Source organism: Hyla sarda, chromosome 3 (assembly GCF_029499605.1).
Source record: "Hyla sarda isolate aHylSar1 chromosome 3, aHylSar1.hap1, whole genome shotgun sequence".
NCBI lineage: Eukaryota > Metazoa > Chordata > Amphibia > Anura > Hylidae > Hyla > Hyla sarda.
Genome location: NC_079191.1, coordinates 427,291,255 through 427,313,025, shown reverse-complemented (window position 1 = coordinate 427,313,025; position 21,771 = coordinate 427,291,255). Strand labels below are relative to the sequence as shown.

Genomic DNA, 21,771 nt, shown 5'->3' with positions numbered 1-21,771 from the left:
TTAATGACCTATATTAGCAGTACACCTTAAGAATATTACATTAATGTGGGATGACTTACCACATACAGAGAGGCAAGGAAGAAGTACTGTCTGTGCCTACATCATATACAGAAAGATGAAAGAAGACAGTGCTATCTGTGCATGCATCATTTATAGGAAGATGAGAGATGGCAGTACTATCTGTGCTCATTTATAGGAAGATGAAAGACGGCAGTACTAAGATGAAAGACGGCAGTACTATCTGTGCTAATTTATAGGAAGATGAAAGACGGCAGTACTATCTGTGCTCATTTATAGGAAGATGAAAGATGGCAATACTAACTTTGCCTACATCATTTACAAGAAGAAACAGGGAGACAGTATTATCTGCGCCTACATTATTTACAAGGAGAGGCAGGGAGGAAGTACTATTTGTTCCTACATTATTTACATGAAGAGACAGGAAAGCAGTACTATCTGTTCCTAAATAATTTACAAGACGATAAAATAAGGCAGTACTATCTGTGCCTACATTAATTATAGGAAGAGACAAGGAGGCAGTACTAACTGTGCCTACATCATTTACAATAAGAAACAGGGAGACAGTATTATCTGTGCCTACATTATTAACAAGGAGAGGTGGGGAGGCAGTACTATCTGTGCCTACATTATTTACGTGAAGAGACAGGAAGGCAGTACTATTTGTACCTAAATAATTTACAAGAAGATAAAATAGATCAGTACTATCTGTGTATGCATCATTTATAGGAAGATGAAAGATGGCAATACTATCTGTGCTCATTTATAGGAAGATGAAAGATGGCAGTACTATCTGTGCTCATTTATAGGAAGATGAAAGATGGCAATACTAACTTTGCCTACATCATTTACAAGAAGAAACAGGGAGACAGTATTATCTGTGCCTACATTATTTACAAGGAGAGGCAGGGAGGCAGTACTATCTGTGCCTACATTATTTACATGAAGAGACAGGAAAGCAGTACTATCTGTTCCTAAATAATTTACAAGACGATAAAATAAGGCAGTACTATCTGTGCCTACATTAATTATAGGAAGAGACAGGGAGGCAGTACTATCTGTGCCTGCATCATTTTCAGGAAGAGACAGGGTGGCAGTATTATCTGTACCTACATCCTTTACTGGAAGAAGAAAGAAGGCAGTATTATCTGCGCCTACATTATTTATAGGAAGAGACAGGGAGGCAGTACTATCTGTGCTTATATCATTTATAGGAAGAGACGGGAAAGCAGTATTATCTGTACTGACATTATTTACCGAGTGTGATAGAAAGGCTGTGCTACCTACTGGTGCTAGCTCTTTAACAGGGAGACAGGGAAGCAGCAATATATTTATCTATCATTTTTAAGAAGCAATAGTTACCAGGACTAACAGTCCCTATATCTTTTACGGGTGACGGCAGTACTTTTTTGTCTGCATTATTTAGTAATTACAGGGAACTACTGCCGGCACTGTCCACCGCTATACACTGAAGACTAACCTACACAGACTGCTGCTATGTCCAGCCATTGTAAAAAAACAATACAACAAAAATACATAAGACATTAGGTAGAGTATAACAAAAGACTATTTATTTGTATTATATTATACTTATATGTATTTATTTACAGGGTGAACGGTTCATATGAAGCACTTATTGGAGGTTTACCACTAGAAGCTCTGGAGGACTTCACCGGTGGGGTCGGAGAACTGTATTATTTCAGTAATGCTCCAGATAACTTGTTTCAGATCATCCAAAAAGCCTTGAGACAGAGATCGCTGGTCACATGTTGCACTGTAAGTCTACTGGGATTTGTCAGGGTTGGTCTTTGGGGTTGCACAGGGTCCATCGGCTGTCACTGCTATTTAGTAGTATTATGAAGACATTGTATTGCATTGTTGAGATATGTGATATAGTACATAGTATATAGAATAATATAAAGGATAATGAGGGGTAAGGAGAGAAGTGCTGTGATAGCCTGGGGGAGTTGGGTATGGGGAGTGTAGCTGTGCGGTGATTAAAGGGTGCTTGTTAACCCTTGCTATTCGTGACACCAGGGTGGGGGCTCCTCAGTAATGCTTGTCCTACCGCCACCCTTCCCAAGAGTGATAGGGAGGTAGATAATAATAGAATGTCCACAACCGGAGAGTTTTCTGAAACAGGTTTAACTTTTACTGAAGATTTTCTGCAAACTTCATGAATGGAACAGTCTCTATGCATACAACTGCTTTCTTTGGAGATTGACAAAGGTTGGGACTTTAGCAATTTAGAGTATTTAAGGTAATATGAGCTGTTCCACTGGATTTAGGGGATTTAGTTGCGGTCCAGTAGTCACGCTAGCTTTAGCGGGGGTAGTTTAGAACTCACGGTTTTAGTTCAGCTGAGGCCAGTAGGTTTTAAGGCCTAGCGTGTCTTTGCAAGTTGCGCAGATCCGTCCTGCTAGTCCGGCATCCACGAGAGCAGCAACCCAAGAGAGCGATAATTGGCTGCAGCTCCCTTATATGGGCAGGGGATGGACTAGTGCTAACTGGTTCAATACTTGTGTCAATCACCATTACAAAGGATTGTGGGCAACATGTGACCCAAGGGCCTCCAAAGGTCCTCCAACATACCATAGAGGATATTAACATGGTCACATGACTGAAGGTCCTGCAACGCCAAACAAGGTAAGTACTATACATTATATTAGATATACATTATTATCAAATATATACAAGTATTACCATTAGAGAATTAGAGTAGAGGAGAAGCGACTGGGAGCTGTCCCACCTGAGGGATCCTACCTGAGCATAGTTACTCTGACTTTGGGGACCTCTACACTAGATACGGTACCGGGACACCACAGTGCCATCTCTGTCTTGGGTACCAATGCGACCGGAAGGTTTCTGTGAAACTGCATAAATACTGATGAAATACTGCAAACAATTCATAAGGATAACGTAATAATAAATAAATATATTAATAATTTATCACAGCAATCTTCTGATGGAAAAGGAGAAATCGTTGTCAACACCAATGTGGTGAAGAACCATGCGTATTCACTGACCGGAGCTGAAGAGGTGATGTATATAACATACAGAGGACTTAGTTGTCATAACTGACCTGTAAACAAAAGGTTAATAGATTTTCACTTATACAGATCCCCTATCGTGGTGACACTGTCCAGATTGTGAGAGTGAGGAATCCATGGGGTTATAAAGAATGGAACGGAGCCTGGAGTGATGGGTAAGTTCATTTATGGGCTGAAAGCAAACGTCTGCGTCTGCTGGGGACCGCCACAATCTCGGCTGCGGCACCCCAGACATCCAATGCGCAGAGCGATCACCGCTCCATGCCGGATGACTGCTGATGCAGGGCGGAGGCTTGTGAAGTCGCGGCCATGCCCAATCCTATTTATACCTATGTTATCTGAAGTGTGAGACGGGAAGCTTTTACTAGATGTACCTAAATTATTTACAGAGATATAAAATGAGGCAGTACTATCTGTGCCTATATCATTAATTTGAGGAGATGAGGGGCAGTACTATCTGTGCCTATATCATTAATATGAGGAGATGAGGGGCAGTACTATCTGTACCTACATCATTTAAAGGGAGAACAGGAAGCTTTTACTAGATTTACCTGCATCCTTTACAGGAAAAGACAATTAGGCAGTACTATCTGTGCCTATATCATTTAGAGGGGGAGATGATGGAGGCAAATGAGTATATTTACCAAATACATAATCAATAAAACATAATATATTTTTTTTTATAAATCGCTATCTTTCTCTCTTGCAGTGCATCAGAATGGAATGAAGTTGACCCAAACGTGAGAGCCGATCTTAGAGTTGAATGTGATGATGGAGAAGCCTGGTGAGTACATCGCTAAGGGTTGTGTATTATGTGCTAAAACTGCCAAATTTACCACATTTAAAATAATATCACATATGTACTGTAAGTACTGGGGGAGAGGAAGGAAGCCCAGCTGTAAGTACTGGGGGAATATAGGAAGGCCAACTGTAAGTACTGGGGAAGGAAGAAAGGAAGCCCAGCTGTAAGTACTGGGGGTTGGTGGAAGGAAGCCCAGCTGTGACCATTGGGAAAGGTGGAAGAGGCCCATCTCTGACTTCTGGAAGAATGAGGGGCCCTGCTGTAAGTGCTACTTTGAGGGTGCTGTTGTCCCCACTAGAACCCCCCAGGTAGTTTTATGATTTTCTTTTTCTTTTTAGGATGCCATTTTCTTCCTTTCTAGTGGAATTTTATCGAGTGGAAATTTGTCATCTTTGTCTGGTCCATGAATGCTGTAACGATAAACATAAATGGTGTCTGACAGAATACAACGGGAGCTGGACAGCTGGATGCACCGCGGGAGGGTGCAAGGGAAATCGTGAGTAACGTTATCCACTATTGATAGGAATTCTGGTAATTTTAGTCAAATATGCAGATTTTTTAGTAAAATATGCTGATCACACCTTCGCTTATAATATCTTTGTTTTCCTAACAGCAAATTTTTGGACCAATCCTCAATTCCGGATCAAGCTGGAGGAACCTGATGAGGATCCCATAGGGGGCACAGGAAGGTCTTTGTGTACGGTCATTGTGAGTCTTATCCAGAAGGAACGAAGAAGGAAGAAACCTGAAGGAGGAGAACTGTTTAGCATTGGCTACTATGTATACAAGGTGAGACTGATAGTGTTGCTTGCGAAAATTCACAATTTTTATTGGGAATATCACATATTCGCAATTTCACAAATATAGCACTATATCTTCGTAGTTACGAATATTCATTTTTTTCCGCATATGTGAAAATTTATGCGCATATGGGCATATTCGCAAATATTGAGCCCTCCCTTCTTTAATAGTATAGGGAACTGTGACTAGTGCATTAACTCTGTGATTTTTTTGCCTATTGAAACCAATAGGCCCATCGTGGTCTATGGGGATCTCACGGCATGTAAAACAGTAAGATAAGCAGGACCGTCTCGGCAGTACAGTGGAATGGGAGACCACCACTGGTTTGAGTCCCAGGGTGGGACAGAGTGTTACAGTGTTACAGTGTTGTCGTTTAACTTTACTTTCCTGGAAAAGCAGCTGAGTTGCCCATAGCAACCAATCAGATTGCTTCTTTCATTTTTGAAAAGGCCTCTGAAAAATGAAAGAAGCAATCTGATTGGTTGCTAAGGGCAACTACACAACTCTTCCTCTACACTGGTTTTGATGAATCTCCCCCATAGAGGGATATTTATCAAAACCTGTCCAGAGGAAAAGTTTCTGAGTTGCCCATAGCAACCAATCAGATCGCTTCCTTCATTTTGCAGAGACCTTGTGAAAAATGAAAGAAGCGATCTGATTGGTTGCTATGGGCAACTCAGCAGCTTTCCCAGGAAAGGAAAGTTAAACCACAACACTGTAACACTCTGTCCCACCCCAGGACTCAAACCAGTGGTGGTCTCCCATTCCTCTGTAGTGCCAAGACGGTCCTGCTTATCTTACTGTTTTACTGTTTTACATGCCATGAGATCCCCATAGACCACAATGGGCTTATTGGTTTCAATGGGCAAAAAATCACAGAGTTAATGCACCAGTCATAGTTCCCTATAGCATTAAAGAAGGGAGGGCTCAATATTCGCGAATATGAGCATATATTTTCGCATATGCGCAAAAAACAAATATGCGAATATATGACGAATATTCATCCATATATTCGCAAATTCAAATATGGCCTATGCCGCTCATCACTAGAGACTGAGGATGATCTGTGCCATTAGGCTCCTAAGGGGTTATATGTAATCACTTCTTTCCAGGTTCCAAGACCTGTCTATATAGAGGTGCCACCCTACCTAAACAGATCCCTCTGATCACTTCACAATCACTATAGACCATTATTGAAAGGGTAGACAGCTGCCAGGCATACAGCCACTCTGTACTGGAGATGACAGCCAAGGGCCCACCAAAGATCTACCAAAAGTACACAGGGCCCCTCCTGCAAAATGCTTCATCCATATAAAGGCTTCTATGAGATCGGCGTTAGCTTACAGTGAGCATCAGGCCATCTAATATCTCCTATTACAAGTTATTATATTACCAGTATATGTAAATTTAAGTGAATTATTACACGTTTCTTTAAGTCTCCATCCAATGGTCAACTGGGCAAAGATTTCTTCAAGAAAAACAAAGAAGTTGCCCGCACAGACATTTACAAAAGTCATCGCGACGTGTCCAAACGTTTCCAGCTGCCGGTTGGAGACTATGTGGTTGTTCCTTCTACTTATTATCCATCTCAAGAGGCCGATTTCTGCATACGAGTCTTCACAGAGAGAGAAGCTGAAACTCTGTAAGTAGAAGAGTCAATGGGACTATTCATCTTATGGGTGCTACTTTTGGTGCCCAGCACGGACTTGGGAAAAGCCTAAGGAGCATTCAGTGGCAGCACCGCTCTTGTGATTGGTTATTTGTTATATTTCTGTATAATTCCTTGATTGTATTTCCACATTAGGCTCCTTTAGGGCGGGGCGGTATACCGGTTCATACCGAATACTGAATTTTTTGGGCTGCATGATATGAATTTTCCCCCATACCGCAATACCGGTTGGGCCCCTCCCCCTCGGAATGTATTATCAACCCAGCGGAGCGCTGTCCCCACATCGGGGGAACTAATCCTTTGTGACCCGCCAGGGCTGTTCTGCCCCCCCAATTAATGATCAGCCCAGCGGGGCACTACTCACAGATGTCACGTTCAAGCACTGCCCTCCTCCTCTTTTGTTGGGGGCCGCCGGGCGCTGGAACTCACTGTACGCCAGTGGTCTCCAACCTGAGAACCTCCAGATGCTGCAAAACTACAACTCCCAGCATGCTGGGAGTTGTAGTTTTGCAACAACTGGAGGTCCGCAGGTTGGAGACCACTGGCGTACAGTGAGTTCCAGCGCCGGTATCCCACAATAAAGAGGAGGAGGGCAGTGCTTGAATGTGAATCTGTGAGTAGTGCCCCGCTGGGCTGATCATTAATTGGGGGGGCAGAACAGCGCTGGCGGGTCACATGATTTGGGCAGGGGGGGTCGCTGAACACTGTGCGCGGGTCACTGTGCGCGGGTCTACTAAGTGTATAAGGAGAGGTATTAGTAGTAGAGAGAGAAGTGCTCATGGGTGTATAGGGAGAGGTATTAACAGTAGAAGGAAGTGTTCATGGATGTATAGGAAGAGGTATTAGCAGCAGAGGGAAGTGCTCATGGGTGTATAGGGAGAGGTATTAACAGTAGAAGGAAGTGTTCATGGATGTATAGGAAGAGGTATTAGCAGCAGAGGGAAGTGCTCATGGGTGTATAGGGAGAGGTATTAACAGTAGAGGGAAGTGTTCATGGATGTATAGGAAGAGGTATTAGCAGCAGAGGGAAGTGCTCATGCTGCTGTACAGAGCACTGGTGATACCTAATTTGGAGTATTGTGCACAGTACTGAAGACCGTATCTACAGAAGGATATAGATACATTGGAGAGAGTTCAGAGAAGATACTAAACTAGTACATGGATTGAAGGATAAAACTTACCAGGAAAGTCAAAAGGGGTACTCCGGTGGAAAACTTTTTTTTTTTTTTTATATCAACTGATGCCAGAAAGTTAAACAGATTTGAATATGACTTCTATTAAAAAAAAATCTTAATCCTTCCAGTACTTATTAGCGTCTGTATACTACAGAGGAAATTCTTTTCTTTTTTGGATTTCTTTTCTGTCACGACCACAGTGCTCTCTGCTGACACCTCTGTCCATGTCAGGAAGTGTCCAGAGCAGGAGAAAATCCCCATAGCAAACATATGCTGCTCTGTACAGTTCTAAAATGGACAGAGGTGTCAGCAGAGAGCACTGTGGTCGTGACAAAAAAGAAATCCGTGAAGAAAATAATTTCCTCTGTAGTATGCAGCCGCTAATAAGTACTGGAAGGATTAAGAATTTTTAATAGAAGTAATTTACAAATCTGTTTAACTTTCTGGCAGCAGTTGATAAAAAAAAATAAAAATAAGGTTTTCCACCAAGTGTAGCTCCCACCAAGTACTATATAATCTAATATGTCCCTACCTAGTAGTAATCTAGCCCTAACCCCCTACCTGGCTTCTAAATCTGCTCTATAAAGCAGGGCAGGAAGCAGCGCTTCCCAACAGGCGCAACGTCACTGACACCTTGCTGGGCGCTTGCTTCTGCCCTCAGATCATCTATGCAGCGCTACTGTGCATAGATGATCTGCCAATAGCACTGCAGGCAGCTCCGGGGTCTCCTCCTCCCTGTTTAGCTGTGCATGTGCTACCCAGGGAGGAGGAGTAGAGGAGCATCACCGGCCTGCCGTGTGCGATATTACTGCCGAGACACGGGACCGGTATTATAAGACCTCAGATCAGACTTACCCATCCGGAGGATCAGCCCAGCAATGAGTGCACACGCTGCTTCCGGACAGGGTAACAGGGGCGGGCGGGGCCACGCGCGAGGCCAGTGGAGCTGGTTTAAAATCACTTTTTTTTAAATTAAAGCATATTAGAGATATGTTGTAGTACTTAAGTACTACAACATATTTTTTTTTATTTCATGACAGTGCCCATTTAAAGGACCTTAACATGTATAGAAGAAAGATGAGACAGAGGGGATATGATTTATATAAATAAAGGGGAACAACATAGTAAAGAAGGAAAGGGGATTTATATAAGAGTAGTGGATGCATGGGATAGCCTCCCTGCAGGGGTGGTTGCTGCAAATACAGTGAAGGAGTTTAAGCATGCATGGGATAAGCATAAGGCTATCCTTCATATAAGATAGGGATAGACATAAGGCTATCCTTCATATAAGATAGGGATAGGTATAAGGCTATCCTTCATATAAGATAGGGATAGGTATAAGGCTATCCTTCATATAAGATAGGGATAGGTATAAGACTATCCTTCATATAAGATAAAAAAAGAGAAAAAGAGGAAAGGCGCTCCCTGTGTAATAAAGCCAGAACGAGGGTAGAGAGGAGAATTAATGCAATATCCGTGCTCACCCTGCTAAGTTGTGCGAGAACATACACAACTATGCTGAATGTATGTGATTTTTAAGGATCACAATCCTGTTGTCTGCAGCCTTCCTGGAGGATGTGTGGAATAAAACAAGACTTCAAGGAGAAATCTATAGGCTATCCCTATCTTATATGAAGGATAGCCTTATTCCTATCCCTATCTTATATGAAGGATAGCCTTATTCCTATCCCTATCTTATATGAAGGATAGCCTCATACCTATCCCTATCTTATATGAAGGATAGCCTTATGTCTATCCCTATCTTATATGAAGGATAGCCTTATACCTATCCCTATCTTATATGAAGGATAGCCTTATGCGTATCCCTATCTTATATGAAGGATAGCCTTATACCTATACCTATCCCTATCTTATATGAAGGATAGCCTTATACCTATCCCTATCTTATATGAAGGATAGCCTTATACCTATCCCTATCTTATATGAAGGATAGCCTTATACCTATACCTATCCCTATCTTATATGAAGGATAGTCTTATACCTATCTCTATCTTATATGAAGGATAGCCTTATTCCTATCCCTATCTTATATGAAGGATATACTTATACATATCCCTATCTTATATGAAGGATAGCCTTATGTCTATCCCTATCTTATATGAAGGATAGCCTTATACCTATCCCTATCTTATATGAAATAAAACAAGACTTCAAGGAGAAACCAGGATTTTCGGCGCTGGCCAAAGAGAAGGTATCGGAGCCCAGGTAAAGGAAGGAGGTTTATTAGCAACGCGTTTCACCACGCTTGCGCGGCTTCATCAGGCTTAATACACGGCAGTTGTACCAGGGTTATATACCCCCACGGGATTAACCCATGAGGTGCATAATTAAAATATATTCCAAATCATAATAAATAGACAATATAAAATGTATAAATAACAATGAACATTTATAACACTCAGCACTGATCTTAATGAAATATTATATAAATTACAACTATAAAATTAAGGAGATATATAAAGGTAAAAAAATAAAATACCAAATAACCGCATGGTGTGAATTTAATGGAAGATAAGAACAAGGTTCCCATAGGGCGTAACCAATTTAACCAAATGATTGGTAGAATGAGTTGCATGATTCATACCGAGAACATCAAATAAAGAAAGCACATTTTTATAGAAACTTAGCAAAAAACGCAGAACAGGTTCCAAAAAATAAGAAGAAGGTATTAAAATAAAAAATTAATAATAAAAAGTATTGATGATAATATGCATAGCCTGAATGAGAAATAGAACAAAAATAAAATCAACGAGTATTTTCAATTGTCTCATTCAAACAGTGCGGAAATAAAGTTACCAACTTATGAATCCAAAAACTCTCACGGTTAATTAAACGTTGGAATCTATTGGAAATACCCTTTGGAACCGACTCCAAAATAATCAAATTTAAAGACTCTATGCAACTATTGTGTTTTAATGAAAAATGTTTAGAAATGCTGTGCAGCATATAATCATGTCTGATATTCCATCTGTGGCGATTCATACGTGCCCGAACTGTTTGTACAGTGCGGCCCACGTCTTGTAAACCGCACTGACAAGACAGTAAATATATGGCAAAATTAGTGTCGCAGGTAAGATTACCTTTGACTTTGTATTCTTTATGTGTATACGCTGATTTGAATACAGTTGTAGATTTAATTAAATCACAGCACATGCAGCGAGACCGGCCGCATGGAGAGCTGATGGCACCCGTCTGAACTGTGTCTATAACTATAGGTTTCAATTTACCAGGGGCAATAAGATTCTGTAAATTACGAAATCTTCTAAATGTGATGTTAGGAGTAGTAGGGAGGAAACTTTTGAGAATTGGATCATTACACAAAATGGGCCAATGTTTGGATAATATTTTTTTAATTAACCTTAAATCGTCATTTTTCTCTGATAGAAAAAAATCAAACTTCTTTAGCAGAATACCAGGATTATTCAGTTTCAATACCTTCTAATACCGAGGCCAAACATGTCCAGGTAAATCCTGTTTCTAACTTCTATCCTTTACATCATAGAGGAAATGATTTAGAAACATTTTATTCTATGGTAAACAAAGATTTTAATTCTTTATGTGAGAGATCTATTATATATAAAGATAAAGATAATCTTTCTACAGCAGAAAGAAATGCCATCAGATCACTACAAAATAATAGTGAACTAGTTGTCCGCCCCGCTGATAAGGGGGGGTGGCTCTGTAATACTTGATCGTGATGACTATATAGCAGAAGCCATGAATATTCTTTCTGATACGAGTTATTATTCGATTTTATTGAATGACCCTTCCATGATTTATTTTAACATGTATTCAGCATTAATACAGAAAGCTGTCGACCTTGGTCTGTTGAATAAGAGAGAGCATACTTTTCTAAATATTAAACACTATAATATTCCCCATTTTTATTATTTACCTAAACTGCATAAGTGTCACGATGCCGGCTGGCAGGAGGTGGATCCTCTGTGCCAGAGAGGGATTGGCGTGGACCGTGCTAGTGGACCGGTTCTAAGTCACTACTGGTGTTCACCAGAGCCCGCCGCAAAGCGGGATGGTCTTGCTGCGGTGGTAGTGACCAGGTCGTATCCACTAGCAACGGCTCAACCTCTCTGACTGCTGAAGATAGGCGCGGTACAAGGGAGTAGACAGAAGCAAGGTCGGACGTAGCAGAAGGTCGGGGCAGGCAGCAAGGATCGTAGTCAGGGGCAACGGCAGGAGGTCTGGAACACAGGCTAGGAACACACAAGGAAACGCTTTCACTGGCACAATGGCAACAAGATCCGGCGAGGGAGTGCAGGGGAAGTGAGGTATACATAGGGAGTGCACAGGTGAACACACTAATTAGAACCACTGCGCCAATCAGCGGCGCAGTGGCCCTTTAAATCGCAGAGACCCGGCGCGCGCGCGCCCTAGGGAGCGGGGCCGCGCGTGCCGGGACAGGACCGACGGAGAGCGAGTCAGGTACGGGAGCCGGGGTGCGCATCGCGAGCGGGCGCCACCCGCATCGCGAATCGCATCCCGGCTGGAGGCGGTATCGCAGCGCACCGGGTCAGTGGATCTGACCGGAGCGCTGCAGTAGCGAGAGTGTAGCGAGCGCTCCGGGGAGGAGCGGGGACCCGGAGCGCTCGGCGTAACAGTACCCCCCCCCCTTGGGTCTCCCCCTCTTCTTGGAGCCTGAGAACCTGAGGACCAGACTTTTGTCTAGGATATTGTCCTCAGGTTCCCAGGATCTCTCTTCAGGACCACAGCCCTCCCAATCGACCAAAAGAAAGGTTTTCCCTCTGACCTTCTTGGAGGCCAGTATCTCCTTTACGGAGAAGATGTCCGATGAGCCGGAAACAGGAGTGGGAGAAACAAGTTTGGGAGAGAAACGGTTGATGATGAGTGGTTTAAGAAGAGAAACGTGAAAGGCATTAGGAATACGAAGAGAAGGAGGAAGAAGAAGTTTGTAAGAGACAGGATTAATCTGGCACAAAATTTTGAAAGGACCAAGATAGCGTGGTCCCAATTTGTAGCTGGGAACACGGAAGCGGACATATTTAGCGGAGAGCCATACCTTGTCTCCGGGAGAAAAAATGGGGGGAGCTCTTCTTTTCTTATCAGCAAACTTCTTCATGCGTGATGAAGCCTGTAAGAGAGAATTTTGGGTCTCTTTCCATATGGTGGAAAGATCACGAGTTATTTCATCCACAGCGGGCAAACCAGAGGGCAAGGGAGTAGGGAGGGGGGGAAGAGGGTGACGGCCGTACACCACGAAAAATGGGGATTTGGAAGAAGATTCAGAGACTCTGAAGTTATACGAGAATTCGGCCCATGGTAGAAGATCTGCCCAGTCATCCTGGCGGGAGGAAACAAAATGCCGTAAATAATCACCCAGGACCTGGTTAATTCTTTCTACTTGCCCATTGGATTGAGGATGATAAGCAGAAGAAAAGTTTAATTTAATCTTGAGTTGTTTACAGAGAGCCCTCCAGAATTTTGACACGAATTGGACGCCTCTATCCGAGACGATCTGCGTGGGCAACCCGTGAAGACGAAAAATGTGTACAAAAAATTTTTTGCCAACTGAGGCGCTGAAGGAAGACCAGGAAGAGGAATAAAATGTGCCATCTTGGAAAATCGATCAACGACCACCCAAACAACAGTGTTGCCACGGGATGGGGGTAAGTCTGTAATAAAGTCCATACCAATCAGAGACCAAGGCTGTTCGGGGACAGGCAGAGGATGAAGAAGACCAGCGGGCTTCTGGCGAGGAGTCTTATCCCGGGCACAGACAGTGCAGGCCCGCACAAAATCAACAACATCCGTCTCCAGAGTCGGCCACCAATAGAAACGAGAGATGAGTTGCACGGATTTCTTGATGCCCGCATGGCCTGCGAGATGGGAGGAGTGACCCCATTTGAGGATTCCGAGGCGTTGGCGTGGAGAGACGAAGGTCTTCCCTGGAGGAGTTTGCCTGATGGAGGCTGGAGAAGTGGAGATCAGGCAGTCAGGAGGAATGATGTGTTGCGGAGAGAGCTCTACTTCCGAGGCATCCGAGGAACGAGAGAGAGCATCGGCCCTAATGTTCTTATTGGCAGGGCGAAAGTGAATTTCAAAATTAAACCGGGCAAAGAACAGAGACCACCTGGCCTGGCGAGGATTCAGCCGTTGGGCAGACTGGAGATAGGAGAGATTCTTGTGATCGGTGTAAATAATAACTGGAAATTTTGATCCCTCCAGCAGATGCCTCCATTCCTCAAGTGCTAATTTAATGGCCAGTAGCTCTCGATCCCCGATGGAGTAGTTCCTCTCCGCCGGAGAGAAGGTCCTAGAAAAAAAACCACAAGTAACAGCATGCCCGGAAGAATTTTTTTGTAGAAGAACCGCTCCAGCTCCTACTGAGGAGGCATCAACCTCCAATAGGAAGGGTTTAGATGGGTCAGGTCTGGAGAGCACGGGAGCAGAAGAAAAGGCAGACTTGAGCCGTTTAAAGGCGTCTTCCGCTTGAGGAGGCCATGACTTAGGATTGGCATTCTTTTTGGTTAGAGCCACGATAGGAGCCACAATGGTGGAAAAATGTGGAATAAATTGTCTGTAATAATTGGCGAACCCCAAAAAACGTTGGATAGCACGGAGTCCGGAGGGGCGTGGCCAATCTAAGACGGCAGAGAGTTTGTCTGGATCCATTTGTAGTCCCTGGCCAGAGACCAAGTATCCTAGGAAAGGAAGAGATTGACATTCAAACAGACATTTCTCCATTTTGGCATAAAGTTGATTGTCACAAAGTCTCTGAAGAACCATGCGGACATGCTGGCGGTGTTCTTCTAGGTTGGCAGAAAAAATCAGAATATCGTCCAGATACACAACAACACAGGAATATAAGAGATCACGAAAAATTTCATTAACAAAGTCTTGGAAGACGGCAGGGGCGTTGCACAGGCCAAAGGGCATGACCAGATACTCAAAGTGTCCATCTCTAGTGTTAAATGCCGTTTTCCATTCATCCCCCTCCCTGATGCGGATGAGATTATAAGCACCTCTTAAGTCCAGTTTGGTAAAGATGTGGGCACCTTGGAGGCGATCAAAGAGTTCAGAGATAAGAGGTAGAGGGTAGCGGTTCTTTACCGTGATTTTATTAAGACCGCGGTAGTCAATGCAAGGACGTAGGGAGCCATCTTTTTTGGACACAAAGAAAAATCCAGCTCCGGCAGGAGAGGAGGATTTGCGGATAAAGCCCTTTTTTAAATTTTCCTGGATGTACTCAGACATAGCAAGAGTCTCTGGGGCGGACAGAGGATAAATTCTGCCCCGGGGTGGAGTAGTGCCCGGGAGGAGGTCAATAGGACAGTCATAAGGCCTGTGAGGAGGTAGAGTCTCAGCTTGTTTTTTGCAAAATACATCAGCAAAGTCCATATAGGCCTTAGGGAGACCGGTTACAGGGGGAACCACAGGGTCACGGCAGGGAGTACTGGGAACCGGTTTAAGGCAGTCCTTGAAACAAGAGGTACCCCAACTCTTGATCTCCCCTGTGGACCAATCCAGGGTTGGGGAATGGTGTTGAAGCCAGGGTAGTCCAAGGAGAATTTCGGAAGCGCAATTGGGGAGGACCAAAAACTCAATTTTTTCGTGATGAGGTCCGATGCACATTAGGAGGGGCTCCGTGCGGAAACGTATGGTACAGTCCAATCTTTCATTGTTAACACAATTGATGTAGAGGGGTCTGGCGAGACTGGTCACCGGGATGTTGAACCTGTTGATGAGAGAGGCCAAAATAAAATTTCCTGCAGATCCGGAATCCAAGAAGGCCATAGTAGAGAAGGAAAAGGTAGAGGCAGATATCCGCACAGGCACAGTAAGACGTGGAGAAGCAGAGTTGACGTCAAGGACTGTCTCACCTTTGTGCGGAGTCAGCGTACGTCTTTCCAGGCGGGGAGGACGGATAGGACAATCCTTCAGGAAGTGTTCGGTACCGGCACAGTACAGGCAGAGATTCTCCATGCGGCGTCGTGTCCTCTCTTGAGGTGTCAGGCGAGACCGGTCAACTTGCATAGCCTCCACGGCGGGAGGCACAGGAACGGATTGCAGGGGACCAGAGGAGAGAGGAGCCGGGGAGAAAAAACGCCTCGTGCGAACAAAGTCCATATCCTGGCGGAGCTCCTGACGCCTTTCGGAAAAACGCATGTCAATGCGAGTGGCTAGATGAATGAGTTCATGTAGGTTAGCAGGGATTTCTCGTGCGGCCAGAACATCTTTAATGTTGCTGGATAGGCCTTTTTTAAAGGTCGCGCAGAGGGCCTCATTATTCCAGGATAGTTCTGAAGCAAGAGTACGGAATTGTACGGCGTACTCGCCAACGGAAGAATTACCCTGGACCAGGTTCAGCAGGGCAGTCTCAGCAGAAGAGGCTCGGGCAGGTTCCTCAAAGACACTTCGAATTTCCGAGAAGAAGGAGTGTACAGAGGCAGTGACGGGGTCATTGCGGTCCCAGAGCGGTGTGGCCCATGACAGAGCTTTTCCAGACAGAAGGCTGACTACGAAAGCCACCTTAGACCTTTCAGTAGGAAACTGGTCCGACATAATCTCCAAGTGCAGGGAACATTGAGAAAGAAAGCCACGGCAAAATTTAGAGTCCCCATCAAATTTATCCGGCAAGGATAATCGTAGGCCTGAAGCGGCCACTCGCTGCGGAGGAGGTGCAGGAGCTGGCGGAGGAGATGATTGCTGAAGCTGTGGTAGTAGCTGCTGTAGCATCACGGTCAGTTGAGACAGCTGGTGGCCTTGTTGCGCTATCTGTTGTGACTGCTGGGCGACCACCGTGGTGAGGTCGGCGACAACTGGCAGAGGAACTTCAGCGGGATCCATGGCCGGATCTACTGTCACGATGCCGGCTGGCAGGAGGTGGATCCTCTGTGCCAGAGAGGGATTGGCGTGGACCGTGCTAGTGGACCGGTTCTAAGTCACTACTGGTGTTCACCAGAGCCCGCCGCAAAGCGGGATGGTCTTGCTGCGGCGGTAGTGACCAGGTCGTATCCACTAGCAACGGCTCAACCTCTCTGACTGCTGAAGATAGGCGCGGTACAAGGGAGTAGACAGAAGCAAGGTCGGACGTAGCAGAAGGTCGGGGCAGGCAGCAAGGATCGTAGTCAGGGGCAACGGCAGGAGGTCTGGAACACAGGCTAGGAATACACAAGGAAACGCTTTCACTGGCACAATGGCAACAAGATCCGGCGAGGGAGTGCAGGGGAAGTGAGGTATACATAGGGAGTGCACAGGTGAACACACTAATTAGAACCACTGTGCCAATCAGCGGCGCAGTGGCCCTTTAAATCGCAGAGACCCGGCGCGCGCGCGCCCTAGGGAGCGGGGCCGCGCGCGCCGGGACAGGACCGACGGAGAGCGAGTCAGGTACGGGAGCCGGGGTGCGCATCGCGAGCGGGCGCCACCCGCATCGCGAATCGCATCCCGGCTGGAGGCGGTATCGCAGCGCACCGGGTCAGTGGATCTGACCGGAGCGCTGCAGTAGCGAGAGTGTAGCGAGCGCTCCGGGGAGGAGCGGGGACCCGGAGCGCTCGGCGTAACAATAAGAATCCTAGTAAACCCCCTGGTCGCCCTATAATTTCAGGTGTTGGCTCTCTTACAGACAACTTGTCCCATTTTATTGATCTTTTTTTACAACCTTATGTTCTAAACTTACCTTCGTATTTACGTGATTCTACCCAGTTAATTTATGAATTAAATAATATTAGTTTACCTTCGACGTTTTCTTTTCTAACCTTGGATGTCTGCTCTCTCTACTCAAACATCCAAACAGACTTAGGTCTATCAGCCATACAAAATACATTTTCGAATGATATAACACTCAGCACTGACCAATCTGCATCTTCCCTAATAAAAGTTTGAATCACCCCCCTTTTCCCATAAAAAAAATAAAACAGTGTAAAAAAAATAAAAAATAAACATATGTGGTATCGCCGCGTGCGTAAATGTCTGAACTATAAAAATATATCATTAATTAAGCCGCATGGTCAATGGCGTACGCGCAAAAAAATTCCAAAGTCCAAAAAAGCGTATTTTGGTCACTTTTTATACCATTAAAAAATGAATAAAAAGTGATCAAAAAGTCCGATCAAAACAAAAATCATACCGATAAAAACATCAGATCACGGCGCAAAAAATGAGTCCTCATACCGCCCTGTATGTGGAAAAATAAAAAAGTTATAGGGGTCAGAAGATGACATTTTTAAACGTATACATTTTCCTGCATGTAGTTATGATTTTTTCCAGAAGTGCGACAAAATCAAACCTATATAAGTAGGATATCATTTTAACCGTATGGACCTACAGAATAATGATAGGGTGTAATTTTTACCGAAATATGCACTGCGTAGAAACGGAAGCCCCCAAAAGTTACAAAATGGCGTTTTTTCCGATTTTGTCGCACAATGATTTTTTTTCCCGTTTCGCCGTGCATTTTTGGGTAAAATGACTAATGTCACACCAAAGTAGAATTGGCGACGCAAAAAATAAGCCATAATATGGATTTTTAGGTGGAAAATTGAAAGGGTTATGATTTTTAAAAGGTAAGGAGGAAAAAACGAAAGTGCAAAAACAGAAAAACCCTGAGTCCTTAAGGGGTTAATACCTTCTTCTTATTTTTTGGAACCTTTTCTGACAGTGCGTTGTTTGCTAAGTTTCTATAAAAATGTGCTTTCTTTATTTGATGTTCTCGGTATGAATCATGCAACTCATTCTACCAATCATTTGGTTAAATTGGTTACGCCCTATGGGAACCTTGTTCTTATCTTCCATTAAATTCACACCATGCGGTTATTTGGTATTTTATTTTTTTACCTTTATATATCTCCTTAATTTTATAGTTGTAATTTATATAATATTTCATTAAGATCAGTGCTGAGTGTTATAAATGTTCATTGTTATTTATACATTTTATATTGTCTATTTATTATGATTTGGAATATATTTTAATTATGCACCTCATGGGTTAATCCCGTGGGGGTATATAACCCTGGTACAACTGCCGTGTATTAAGCCTGATGAAGCCGCGCAAGCGTGGTGAAACGCGTTGCTAATAAACCTCCTTCCTTTACCTGGGCTCCGATACCTTCTCTTTGGTCAGCGCCGAAAATCCTGGTTTCTCCTTGCAGTCTTGTTTTATTTCATATAAGATAGGGATAGGTATAAGGCTATCCTTCATATAAGATAGGGATAGACATAAGGATATCCTTCATATAAGATAGGGATAGGTATGAGGCTATCCTTCATATAAGATAGGGATAGGAATAAGGCTATCCTTCATATAAGATAGGGATAGACATAAGGCTATCCTTCATATAAGACAGGGATAGGTATAAGGCTATCCTTCATATAAGATAGGGATATACATAAGGCTATCCTTCATATAAGATAGGGATAGGCATAAGGCTATCCTTCATATAAGATAGGGATAGGAATAAGGCTATCCTTCATATAAGATAGGGATATTCATAAGGCTATCCTTCATATAAGATAGGGATAGACATAAGGCTATCATTCATATAAGATAGGGATAGGTATAAGGCTATCCTTCATATAAGATAAGGATAGGCATAAGAATATCCTTCATATAAGATAGAGATAGGTATAAGACTATCCTTCATATAAGATAGAGATATGTATAAGGCTATCCTTCATATAAGATAGAGATAGGTATAAGGCTATCCTTCATATAAGATAGGGATAGACATAAGGCTATCCTTCATATAAGATAGGGATAGGTATAAGGCTATCCTTCATATAAGATAAGGATAGGCATAAGACTATCCTTCATATAAGATAGGGATAGGTATAAGGCTATCCTTCATATAAGATAGAGATAGGTATAAGACTATCCTTCATATAAGATAGAGATATGTATAAGGCTATCCTTCATATAAGATAGAGATAGGTATAAGGCTATCCTTCATATAAGATAGGGATAGACATAAGGCTATCCTTCATATAAGATAGGGATAGGTATAAGGCTATCCTTCATATAAGATAAGGATAGGCATAAGACTATCCTTCATATAAGATAGGGATAGGTATAAGGCTATCCTTCATATAAGATAGGGATAGACATAAGGCTATCCTTCATATAAGATAGAGATAGACATAAGGCTATCCTTCATATAAAATAGGGATAGGCATAAGGCTATCCTTCATATAAGATAGGGTCAACGACTGTTCATAGTATTCAGAATATTGGGCAGAATAGATGGGCCGAATGCTTCTTATTTGCCCTCACACTCTGTAAGTGAGATTCTTCAAGATCTGTGCAGGAGAAAAGTGGATCAGTTGCCCATAGTAACCAATAAGATCGCTTCTGTCATTTTTTTTTAAAAGGCCTCTGAAAATAATAGAGGTGATCTGATTGGTTGCTAAGGGCAACTGGTCAACATTTCCTCAGCGCAGCGCTTGACGAATCGCCCCCCTATGTGTCTATATTTCCATATTGTTTTAATTATTCAAGATCAGGGTTGATAATTTTATGGTTTTAGATGATAAAGTAAGTGTACAGATGAGTAGCCATGCGGTTTTATATACATACTAGCTGAGTACCCGGCGTTGCCCGGTTTTTCCTTCCTCATCCATGTTGGGGAGGAAAATCAACAAAGGAGGAAGCTTTTGACTTCATATCCCGTCCTCATATATTGTTGTCATATCCCAACCCCATATCCTGTCCTCATATCCCGACCTCCTATCCCTTCCTCTTATCTCGACCTCCTATCCCGTCCTCCTATCTCGACCTCCTATCCCTTCCTCGACCTCCTATCCCGTCCTCCTATCTCGACCTCCTATCCCGTCCTCCTATCTCGACCTTCTATGTCGACCTCCTATCCCGTCCTCCTATCTCGACCTCCTATCCCGTCCTCCTATCTCCACCTCCTATCCCGACCTCCTATCCAGTCCTCCTATCCCATCCTCCTATCCCGTCCTCCTATCCCATCCTCCTATCTGGACCTCCTATCCGTCCTCCTATCTCGACCCCCTATTCCGTCCTCATATCCCGACCTCCTATCCTGACCTCCTATCTCGGTCCCCTATCCTGTCCTCATATCCCGACCTCCTATCCTGACCTCCTATCCTGACCTCCTATCCTGACCTCCTATCCTGACCTCCTATCCTGACCTCCTATCCCGACCTCCTATCCCGTCCTCGTATCCCGGTCTTCCTATCCCGTCCTCATATCCCGACCATCCTGTCCTCCTATCTTGACCTCCTATCTCGACCTCCAATCCCGTCCTCATATCCCGACCTGTAATACGTGTACCAGGTATTGAAATATCTCCAGCCGTACGGAAGTTATGCTGGAACATACATTTCCCATTGATTTGCATGGGACTTTAAACAAAAACCCCACCACTCAGAAATGGGGGTGAGTAAGGGTTAAATCACCTATCCTATGTTTGTTGTTGACATATAAGTAACATGTGACCAAGTTTCATGTTAATATCTTTAGCCGTTTGGGCGTTTTTGTGGAACATACATACATACACACAGGGGAAGATTTATCAAAACCTGTCCAGAGGAAAAGTTTTCTAGTTGCCCATAGCAACCAATCAGATCGCCTCTTTCATTTTTCACAGGCCTCTTTAAAAAAGAAAGAAGCGATCTGATTGGTTGCTATGGGCAACTGCACCACTCTTCCTGTGCACAGGTTTTGATAAATCTCCCCCATTGAGTTTTATATATATATATAGATAATGCAGTGAGTTCTAGGACTTTATTATCTTCTATAATTATTTACCCACCTGACCACCAGGGATATTATCATTATTATCATTATTGCTATTAATATTATTAAACACAGAGCCATACCTTAGAAAGTAGAATACCATTTACAGTATTTAAATGTGTTATTCTTCACCAATATATATATTTTTTTTATTCTAGGGAAATTGGCAACATGGTGGAAGCCAATGTCTATGAGGTAAAAATGAAAAAATTATATAAACTCAAAATTCTCTAATAAGGTGATAAAGGTTCTATACCAGACAACCTCTTAAAGAGTACCTCTCATGATTGTGTTAAATGTTATACTCCTCCCAGGTCACTGCCCCCATCATGATAAACCACCCCCTGCCTTTATTTTTATTATTTGTTAGTTTTTTACCTTGATATTTCTCTGTATTTTCTGCTCAGTCAGATTCACAGACTGGGAAGGGGCGTTCCCCAGCAGGCGTTACATCATCTGAAGCCATACAGGGGAGAACTTCCTCCCTCACTCTGCTACAC

At 43.5% G+C, this 21,771-nt stretch overlaps 1 protein-coding gene across 7 annotated transcripts in view; it reads left to right on the top strand.

Moving 5' to 3' along the window:
• Positions 1 to 21,771, top strand: part of LOC130363088 (calpain-8-like) — a 92,711-nt gene that overhangs the window by 58,038 nt on the left and 12,902 nt on the right. For all 7 annotated transcript variants that reach the window (XM_056568432.1, XM_056568431.1, XM_056568433.1 and 4 more), the window contains exons 6-13: positions 1,629 to 1,794; positions 2,974 to 3,057; positions 3,138 to 3,223; positions 3,778 to 3,852; positions 4,209 to 4,366; positions 4,484 to 4,659; positions 6,108 to 6,313; positions 21,430 to 21,466. In XM_056568432.1, the coding sequence (XP_056424407.1) occupies positions 1,629 to 1,794; positions 2,974 to 3,057; positions 3,138 to 3,223; positions 3,778 to 3,852; positions 4,209 to 4,366; positions 4,484 to 4,659; positions 6,108 to 6,313; positions 21,430 to 21,466 (988 nt within the window). The remainder of the gene's footprint in view (positions 1 to 1,628; positions 1,795 to 2,973; positions 3,058 to 3,137; positions 3,224 to 3,777; positions 3,853 to 4,208; positions 4,367 to 4,483; positions 4,660 to 6,107; positions 6,314 to 21,429; positions 21,467 to 21,771) is intronic.